Below are 10966 nucleotides of genomic sequence, written 5' to 3'. Positions count from 1 at the left end.
GAGAGACGGGGGGACATGGAAATAGAAGGAGAAACATATAAAGACAGAGTGAGGACGAAATATACAAAGACAGAGGCATAGAATGAGGGAAAGAGACAGAAAGGAAGAAGGAGAGAGAGAGAGAGAGAGAGAGAGAGAGAGAGAGAGAGAGAGAGAGAGAGAGAGTGGAGAACCTTATTACTATAGAGCAGGAGTTTAGATGCACCTGGAGGTCTTTCTTTGAGTGATGCCCTTGAGGGGTCTTGTATAGCTGTGCTACAAGTGGTCTTAGGCACAGAGAAGATCAAAGGGATTAGTAGTGATGAAATCATTAAACCAAAGGCAGCCAGGTTTTAGAACACCTGCTAAGCCCTTCAGCCTATGCTGGGAATGTGGGGAGTGGTTAGGGTGATGTCTGTGTCTGAAGTAAGGGCAACCTAACAACATGCCAGTTTCTCTAATCCTTGTCCCAGAATTCTCATTAAAGTCTTTCTTTTGGGTTAGCAGGATCATTGTCTTCAGAAGGTACATGTGAGATTGTGAAGGATCTTGAATGTCAGCCAAAGGAGCCTGAATTTTATTCAAATGGCAATAGAGTCATTTTAAGCAGAAAAAGCAATATGGTTGATTCTAACCATGTAAAACAGAGCAGTATTGGAAAGCATTCATCAGGCCTTACTGTCTGCCAAACACTGTGCTAAACTTATACACATAGAAAATTGGGACAGTCCTTGACCTCCAGGAGCACACATTTTGATTGGGAGAAAATACCGAAAGGAAGGCTCATGTTCATGTTTGGTTTATGGCAGATGGAAAGCCTAGGTTGGCCTTAGGTTCTGGCAAAGGAAGTACTGGAGTAGATGCCAAGGTCCCAAAGACCTTGGGGAACAAAGGCCAGGCAGATAGACTAAGAGGACATTAGATTCAAGTGGAAGTGATGTCCCCTGAACTGTCTCACTGGGGGGCATTCCAATATACTTCCCCCAAATTCATCTAAACCCCTATAAGACATACCTTGCTCCTTCTCAAATCGATCTGGTCCAGAGACAGGTGTGTGTGTGTGTGTGTGTGTGTGTGTGTGTGTGTGCATGCGTACACTCATGCACACACTTTCTAATATTTGCTCTTAACTTTCCCATCTCCCTTCTGTGGCCCCAGAGCTCAACTCCAAAATGATGGATTTTGAAACCTTCTTGCCCATGCTGCAACATATTGCCACCTGCAAGGACACTGGCACATTTGAAGATTTTGTGGAGGGGCTGAGGGTCTTTGACAAGGAAGGCAATGGAACCGTTATGGGTGCTGAGCTGCGCCATGTGCTGGCCACCCTAGGTAAGTCTCTACCTACCTACTACCCCATGAGGCCCTTGAGACGGCTTGGGGAAGCATGGCTAGCTATAGGCCACGAAGAAACATAAGGCAAAGGACTGAATCTCCCTGAAACCCTATCTGTCGCTCCTGTTATTACGTCAGCGTCCCCTGACCTCTAACTCAGAGGTGCCCAAGGACAGTGGAAAACTCGAAAATATACTGTCAAGGACCCAGTTTTCTCTGACCTCAAGGTCCAGATGTTTCAGACAATCTTTTCAGTGTCTTCCATGCCTCCAAAGACTTTGGATGGCATAATAACAGCCAGCATTCATATGTGTCATTTCATTCATTAACCCTCCCAACAACTCTGTGAATTAGGCACCATCATTATCCTTGTTTTACAGCAGTGAAAATTTGGGTTGGGTTTAATTGAATTGTCTAGAATCATAGAACTAGTGTCTGAAGAAGGATCTGAACTCAAGTCTTCCTAACATCAGATCCAGGACTCTAATGATGATGATAACTGACATTTATTAGTGCTTACTATGAGTCAGCCACTGTACTAAGCACTTCACATTTATCTGATCCTCATAACAACCCTGGGAAGTAAGTACTGTTATTACTTCCATTTGACAGATAAGGAAACTGAGGCAAACAGAGTTTAAGTGACTTGTCTTGGGTTATACACACACACACACGTATGCTAGTAAGTATCTCAAACAAGATTTGAACTCAAATCATCCTAACTTCAGGTCAACTAGCTCTATCAATTATACCACCTTGCTGCTATACATGGTCAGGCACATTCCAGACTTTCCCAGGCACACACCCCGGCTCAGGGAAAATAACATCTGCAAACACAAAAGGGAAGACCCCTAGGAATGCCTGACCCTTGCAGTTGCTGTGATGAAGTCTCACTCGTTTCCTCATTCATCCACTGACACTACCAATTTCCAATACTAAAAATTACGAAGACTAGTCTCCACCATGAGTCATGAATGCTTTTCTGCTTCCTCTTTCCCTGTGCTCCTTCTGGGTGGTCATCGCCACCTGGGGCTCTTTGTGGTTAATAACCACAGCTGCCACCATCCTGACCCCACAGCTCAACCATCCTGCCTTCGCTGGCTCCATAACGTTATATTGTCACATAGGGATGTGCTGGGGCCAGCTTGGACTGGCTCTTGAGAGCCAATGGTTAAATATTTACACCCTGGAAATCAACCAGGACTTGACTTATTTTTTTTTGATTGTCTAGACTTAGGAAAGTGAAGGAGAAAATATATATAATGAAGATTAAACTTAAAAGTATGTTCCAGTACATCCCTATTGTGAAGTCTTTGGTGATCAGTAACCACATGAGAGGATGTAATTTCCCAGCTTTGCTGGGGGATCATAAGTACCTCATCCTGGCTCCTGACAATGCCCAGTGTTGGGGGATTGGCACCTATTTTATGCTTTCTCTTGGTCTGTCACAAGAATGTGTCCTTGCCGTGTATCATCCCCCCTTTCCTCTTACACCCCAAGTCCTAAATGGGGTTTTGAAACAATCAGGGACAAGAGGCAGAAACATGAAGGTACAGACTTAGGAGTTACAGAAAGATCACATTACAGGATTCAGGGACCCCATCTCAAGCCCTTCTACTCTTGTCACATGACTAATATGCACTTGTTTAATGACTAAATCCATCCTTCTACCCACCTGGGGCAACAATATAGGGATTGAAAATGCAGTGAAGCATCTTCATAGGGAAGCTTTCCTCTTGGAAGATCTTCTCTGTCTTCCTGGCCCTAAAGGACCGAGGGCTCTAGTGGATCATAAATTCAATATAAATCAATCATATGATAAGACAAAATAAAATAACTAATATGATCTTTGGTCATATTAAAGGTAATATTACATTGGGCCGCCAGGTGGCACAGCGGATAAAGCATTGGACTTGGAACCAGGATAGACCTGAGTTCAAATCCTGACTCAGACATTTTGTCACTATGTGACCTTCCACCTGTCTCTTAACCTCTTTCAACATTGGTTTCTTCATCTGTAAAATGAAGTGTTTTGGAAAACCCAGAGGTGTTTTTGAGAATCTCATATTTAAGGCACCTCATAATCTTTAAAATGCTACATAAATGTTAGCTAGTGTTATTATTAAGGCTAACTAATAATTAAAGTTAGATCATTTCTTTTAATCTAATATTAAGAGACACCAGGCATTTAGAATAAAGGATTTCTGCTGATTTCTGCCCTGGTCAGGTCACATCTGGAGCCACACTTCTTTCCACAGAACCACACTGCCTCCCAAAGTTGCCCTCTAGTTCTTAATCTAGGCTCCACCAATGAATGAATGAGCCCTCCTGAGACCCTTTCTAGCCAGAGAGTATCATAGACAGAACATGTGGGACTCCAGTCTTGCCCTTAAACCCCTCTAGGTGAGAGACTGACTGAGGATGAGGTGGAGAAGCTGATGGCTGGACAGGAAGATGCCAATGGATGTATCAACTATGAAGGTGAGAGACAGAGGCAGACAGGGAGGTTCCTCCCAAAGGGCCTAGGGGCTCAAGCTCTGGGGAGCCCCTGCCGTGGGGACCTGTTCTTACAGGGGAGAGGAGGGAGCTATAGGAGAGCCACAGGCAGGGGCTGACCTTGCAAAAGAAATTCCTCTCAGTCATTTCCCCACAGACCTGGTCTAAGGGAGAGACAAACCTCCTCTTGCCCCACCTCCATCCCAATCCCATGCTCACCCCCCACCAGTGAGATCCCAGTCTGATGAGGGAAAGGAACCAACATGCATCTCTCACACACTCATACACACGTATGTATTGACCCATTCTCCATCCTCGGCTTCTTTCTAGCCTTTGTGAAGCATATCATGGCAAGCTGAGCTGTCAGCTCTTCAGGTGAGCTTTCCCCTTCCCCCTTCACCTCTGGCAGCAGAGGGTCCTAAAGTCTGAGAGGGCATTAGGTGCCCAGGGGCAGAAATTGAACAGGGAGAAGTCAGGGCTTCCCTGGGGAGGGGACTCTGCATTTGGATTTCATTCATTTTCCTTTTTAAGAGATTGGATAAGGAAGAGAAAGACATAGAGGAAAGAAGAAAGAAGGAAGGAAGAAAAGGAGGGAGAAGAGGGGAAAGAAAGGAAGGAATGAAGGAAAGAAGAAAGAGAAAGGAAGGAAAGGGAGAAAGAAAAAGAGAGAAGGGAGAGAGGAAAAATAAAGAAAAAAGAAGAAAAGAAATAAGAAGTTAGACCATAAGTATTCATTAAATACTTATATTCCAGGTACTGTGCTACGTAATAGGGATGGATAAATAGATAGATAGACAGACAGACAGACAGACAGACAGATAGATAGATAGATAGATAGATGATAGATAGATAGATAGATATGTATGTATGGTGAAATATAAGAAAAGAAAGAATAAAGAAGGAATGGAAGGAAAGAAGAGAGGGAGAAAAAAGACAAAAAGAAAGCTGGGTATCCTGGGTCCCTGGAATCTCCAGGACTAGGCTGTGGACAGCAGCTGACCCTTGACTTTGCTAGTTGACTCTGGAATCTCTATGAGGCCTGTACTGCCTCTATCCTATGGTTTGAGGAGACTTTTGAGGCAATAAGGGGGTTGTTCATAAAAAGGTCCCAGGCCAGGTTTCTGCCCTTTGGCTCCTGATAACTTTGTTCCTTTGTAAATTGTGAATATTTTTTCTTTCAGGAAGCCCTGATAGAGGACCTGATGGGGATGCTTCTTCAACCAGTCCCCTCAAGTGGTGGGGAATGCTCATTTGGATGAAGGATGGGTGGCTTGTGGTGGGAGGGCCAGGAAAGAGGTGGCTGATTTCCATGGGAGGGAGTCCACAGTGTGGGGTGAAGGAAGAACAATACAATTCTCAAGGAGACACTCAAGTGAAATGCTTGATTGTCCTCTTTGAAAATTGGAATCGTCAAATGGTAGCTTCTGTGGAGAAGGTGAAGAGTGTGGCCTTGTGGGAGGAAGGGAAGAGATGTTTGGATGTTTCCTAAGCAACTGGAATCAAGTGGTTTTTGCCTTCCTGTCCATCTCATACACACACACACACACACACACACACACACACACACACACACACACCACTTTCATTACCATATGCATTGCCTTGGGAATGGGGGTGGAGAAGGTGGGTCATGGTCTCTTTGGGGAGTCTAATTTGGTAACATGAGCACCATCACTCTGCCTTCCTTTCTCATTTTCATTTTCACATAATATATTCAAGTCCACCCCCAATGTCTACCTATGGGCTATAATTCTGGGGCCAGGAGAGGAGGAGTCGGAATCTTCCCAATGACCTCTTGGGTCACAGAGAAGCCTCCCCTGAGCCAGGCCACAAGGTTGGATAGCCAAGGTTTCTGACTCCTAGCGCTGGGTTCACCCTATAGCTTGGGGGAAGTGCTGCTGACCATAGCCCCTGTCTCTGTGCTCTTAGGGCTATTTTCCTGATGGAAAAGTCCAAGGAGCAGGGCCCCAGGGTCCTCTGCTCATCCCTACCCCACTTCTACCTCTTGGTGCTACCTTCATGTCTCTGGTGGTGACACTCCCTCTCTCCTTCATTAAAGGGCTTCCTTCTCATTCATTTTAGTCCTTGTTTATTTTCATTGAACAAAGCAGTGTTCATGGAGCAGAAGAGTGGAGAGGAAGTCCTTCCTCCTCATACAAATACCAAAACCCCCCAGCTTGGGTGCCAGCCCCTTGTGATCCAGTTCTCTGGACAACTTAAGATAATGGATCACTCATATGATGAACTTGTTCAATCTGTTGAAAGAGAGATAAAGAAAGGTACCCAGAGTCCCCCCAGGGAATATCAATACACTTTTACAGGCCCTTTCTGGAAACAAAAGTCCTGCCTCCATGATCTAAACACATAATAATTCTGATGAGGTGAGGTTAAAGCCTTGGGGGAAAGGAAAATGGCATGGAGAGGGGAGAAGGGAGGAAATTTGGGGTCAGACAGGGCCCTAAGTACTCCTTACATCACCTCTTTCCTCTAGCCCTGGGGTGTTCCTAGTGATTCTGTGCCCTAGAATCCCTAGAGGCTGAATTAATGCCCTACAGGATGAGTCTAGACATCAAGGTCCCCATTTCTCCACTTCTTAGAAGGCCAAGTGTCCCTGTCTCATTATGGGACACTGAAGGACAGTAGCCCTGAAGACCTAAGAATGTTCCCCAACCCTACATAAAGGATCACCTGTACTAGAATACTCTCCATCAAGCTAGAATTGTCCCAGAGCCCTAGACCAAGCTTGTTCATCCATTCTACGATTCCAGGCTCACGCTTCGACAGCCTCTTAATCTACTTTTGATGGTTTGCACAGCTTTACTTGTTAACTGAATAAAAACTGTCCTTTCAAAAAAAAAAAAAAAAAAGAAAGAAGACCTTACAAATTTGGGTTAGATCACGCAGAAAAAATGATCAATTTAACTCGACACCCAGTTGTTCCCCAAAGAATTTTTTTAAAATAAGTTAATTTGCTTATTTTTAGTTTTCAACATTCACTTCCATAAGTTAAAAAATTTCTCTACCTCCCTCCCCTTACCTCTCCCAAAGATGGTGTGCAGTCCGATATAGGTTCTATATACACTCTTATTAAACAGAGATTGACCAGAATTAGTCATATTGTATAGAAGAATTAGAATGAATGGGAGGAGTCATGAGAAAGAAAAAACTAAACTAAATTAAGCTAAACAAACAAAAAAAAGAGCAAATAGTATGCTTCGATAATTCAGACTCCATATTTCAAAGAAAAATTTTAAAAATCTTTTGGATGTAAATCCTACCTCAGACACTTAATAGCTATATGATCGGGCAAGCCAGTTAACCTCATTGGGTCTCGTTTGCCTCATTTCTAAGAATCCTTCTACCTACAAATCTGTGACTTTATAAATAGTTAAGGTTTCATGGAGGACATGACTCTTTTTTTTTTTTTTGCCTTTTGGAGGGGGGAAGGCAGGGCAATTTGTGTTAAGTGATTTGCCCAAGATCACACGGCTAGTAAATGTTAAGTGTTTGAGGCGGGATTTGAACTCAGGTCCTCCTGACTCCAGGGCTGGTGCTCTATTCACTGTGCCACCTAGCCACCCCTGGACATGACTCTTAATTGAAGATTTAAAGGATGAGAGGGACTTCAACAGGAAGAAATGGGGGAAAGTATATTCCAAGCATGGCAGGAAGCACAAGCAAAGACAACCAAGCCATAAATAAAGGGAAAGGTGAGACTGGCCAGAGCAAGGGGGGGTGTCATATTTTAGTTTATCTGGAATATAGAATAAATGAAGGTCAAGAGGTAGTATAAAATAATTAGGAAAAGAAATTGAAGCTAGATTATGAAGAGCTTTGAATGTTAGGGTCATAAATAGGATCATAGATTTCAGAGCTAGCAGAGAGGATTAAGCTAGATGGCTTTAAAAGCAATGTAGCTTAATCCTCTCATTGCAGGACTTTGTGGTTTCTCCACTATGCAATGGAGAACTCATGAAGGTTTTGAGCAGAGGAATGATGGAATTGAAAAAAAGCACATTAGGAAGATTATTCAAGGTAGCAAGGTGAAGGATGGATTGAAGAAGAAAGATTATAGATAGGGGACCAGTTAAGGGGCCATTATAGTACTACAGGAAAGGGTGGCGAGAACCTGAACTAGGGTGGGTTTAGTGAAGGGAAAAGGAGCAAATGAAGATTGATCATGGTAAAAAAAAAATGAACTTGGTAATGGATTGTATATGGGGAATGACAGAAAGGGAAGAATTGAGGATAACTCAATATCATTTTATCATGTTTATCATTTATAAACTGGGTCTCTGGGAATGAATGGTGACTGGATTAGTGGAAGAAGAGAGGTTAAAGGGAAGGCCAGGTATGAGAGGGAAGATTCTGAATTCTGTTTTGGTTGGGTCTGGGTGCTGGCAGGCCATTCAGGTGGTAATGTTCAGGGGGAAAGTAGAAAAGCTCAGGGGTCCAGAGATGCAGTTAGGGGTCATCGACATAACATTGTAAATGGTGCCTTGGCATTGGATGAGTGTGTTACTGGGCAGAGAGGAGATAGAAGGGAAGGAAAGAAAGGGGGAAGATGATGAAATTAAAGGTCTGGTGTCAGACCTGGGATTTGATTCCTAAGTGCAATGCTCTATTTCATACTCTCTCCCAGCTATGTGGATTTTTTTCTGAGACCCCTTTTCAGGAAAGAGTGGGAACTCAACAAAGAGAAGGGGGTGTCTAGTTTTGACAGTAGTTAAGGCTCAGTGAGAGAATGAGAGATTAATGTCAGGGTTGGGGGCTTAGAGAGGAAATAGAGACAGTGAAAGGGACAGGAACTTGGTGAGGGCTATGGGAGCTGAGTGACTGGAATGAACCTCTTTCAACGTTGTCTTTCTGGGAAGGGGCACCAAGCAGGGGTATGCAAGCTTTGCTGAGCAAGCGTAGACATCTCTCAGGGAATGTTGCCCCTGCCAACTGTGGCCTCCCCACAGATGCATAAACATTCGTCTCTGATCCCCCTCCAAGCATGGTGGTCTGGTCTCCCATGGCCCCTGAGGGATAGCCATAACTGGAGAGAGTTATTCTTAGGGCTTAGCACTGAACTCTCCCTCTCTGAAGGTCCCCCATCCTAAGAATGATGAGACACATGGGAGCAGGAGGGAGAGTCCATGAAAACTCTGTCTATGGAGGAGCCTGTGTATTAACAAGGATCCAGACCAGAAGACAAAAGTCCTAGATCAGAAAAGCTTATCTCTTATCACTAACTTGCTGTGGGTAAGTCAGTCTAATTCTCCAGGAATCATTTTCCTGAATATGTAAAATGGGAGGAGATGACCAAAATGGTCATATGTACTGTCCCTTCCAGCTCTTAAGTTTTACAGTTCGATTCACATTTATGACACCTGTGTGCAGAGCACACCGTTTAGATAAGACACAGTCTCTGTCCTAATGGGACACATATACAAACAACAACCATGCAAGAAATGGTAGACAAGCACATCAGAGAGGTGTAAATGAGATGCTAGAGAAAGGAGTTCATTTCAAGAGATCAGGGAAGATTTCATAGAGGAAAGGCTTTAAGTGACGGGTAGTAATTCAACCAGCCAAGTGGGCTGAGGCTGGGGGCGGGGGAAGGAGGGAGGGCATTTAAACCACAAGGAATAGTATGAGCAAAGGCACAAGTAAACATCAAGAAAATGCAAAAGCTGTATGAGAGACAGAGTAATTCTGTGGGGCTTTAGTATAGAGTAAATGGAGGGGGAAAGTATGAGATGAGGTGGGAGGGTGAGGTAGCTTCAGGCGAAGAAAGGCTTTGAATTTTTCTAGTTATATAAATAGGGAGCCATTGAGGGGTTTTGAGCAGAGGAGTGACCTGATTATTTCTCTGCATTAATGAAGATGTCTGGCAGTGCTATGAAGGATGGTGAGGTGGTTTCTGTTTGTTTGCGTGTTTGAGGGAAGAAAGATTAAAGAGATAGGAGAATGTTTGGGAGTTTTTGTAATAGTTTAGGCCCTGTATTGGTCATTGACAGACTAGAAAGAAAGGGACAGATGTGAGAAATAATTCAGAGGTTAGGTTAGATAGGACTTGGTGAAGTGACTAAATATGGGGAATGATGAAAAAAATTATGAAAGATACCATTAAGGTTTCATATATGGGACACAAAATAAAGGGTGGTACTTTGGGCAGAAATGGGAAAGTCAGAAGCAAGATTAGGTTTAGGGGGAAAATTAGATGTTACTATGTAGATTGAGAAGTCCAAGAGGCTCCTGTTTGTTGTCAATCCAGTGCTGAAATGCAATCAAATTTAAAAATTCAAGCAGGAACTTTAAATGAAATCAGGTGGAGGGCTTCATTGCAGAGGTCCGGGGCTATGGGTACAGAACAGTGCATACACTGTCAGACTGGATTGATGTGTGTATGTGGCTTGGTTTTGCTCAACTGTTTTCTTTCTTTTAAAAACATCTTTGTTATAAGACTGACTCCAATTTAGTTATTCTTGAACTCTTTGGGAGTTAGGAATTTACTAAAATGGTCAAATACTTTAATGAATTTACCACCTTAAGCAGTAAATAATTATAAAGAATATTAAAAAGTATGTTAAATTACACTCAAGGTTCACAAGACAGTTTGTTGTCATTGAAAGGGGTTTGTGGAATAAAAAACACTGGGCACCAGTGCTATAAAGTGTGGTTCTCTGAGTGGGAGAGTGGTCAGGATGTATTGGGAAATTCAGGGCATATAAAAACAAATCATTTAATATTTTTTTTAAACATTAAGAAAAAATAAAGAACTCAGATGGAAGGACTTAGGAAAGTCAGCAATGAACCTGAAAGAAACTGTCCAGATGGTCTAAACCAATTAGTTAGTCTAAAAGAAACTGGACAGCAAAGGCAAAGAAACTGGCTGGTAGGCCTGAAAGGAATCAGGATGGGGAATAAAGTGATTGTATTTCAAGGGTGAAGGGCTTAGGTCAAACATAGCAGAGAACTTCCCTGGTCATCAACCGAGACTCTCTTAGTAGGAGAGAAAGGTTCTTTATGGGAACAGGGATATTGCCTTGGACCATGGTGGGGGTTGGGGGGCAACCTGGGCTAGAGTCATCCTGATTGCTTAAATGTACCACTCAGATCTTCTCAAGCTGCCTAGGGGATAAGAAGAAAAAAAAAGCCACCCAAAACA

The 10966-nt window shown here is 43.2% G+C and overlaps 1 protein-coding gene across 1 annotated transcript in view; it reads left to right on the top strand.

The window, feature by feature from the left end:
- Positions 1-5886, top strand: part of MYL3 (myosin light chain 3) — an 18961-nt gene extending 13075 nt beyond the window's left edge. Inside the window, exons 4-7 of the mRNA XM_069095430.1 lie at positions 1138-1311; positions 3718-3795; positions 4141-4185; positions 4992-5886. Of these exons, the coding sequence (XP_068951531.1) occupies positions 1138-1311; positions 3718-3795; positions 4141-4169 (281 nt within the window). The 3' untranslated portion in view covers positions 4170-4185; positions 4992-5886. The remainder of the gene's footprint in view (positions 1-1137; positions 1312-3717; positions 3796-4140; positions 4186-4991) is intronic.
- The last annotated feature ends 5080 nt before the right edge of the window (positions 5887-10966 follow it).

This window comes from Petaurus breviceps, unplaced genomic scaffold (assembly GCF_028583685.1).
Source record: "Petaurus breviceps papuanus isolate PSGF00001 unplaced genomic scaffold, PetGlider_PUasm1.0 227, whole genome shotgun sequence".
NCBI classification, from domain to species: Eukaryota; Metazoa; Chordata; class Mammalia; order Diprotodontia; family Petauridae; genus Petaurus; species Petaurus breviceps.
This window is presented reverse-complemented; position numbering and strand designations above follow the sequence as displayed.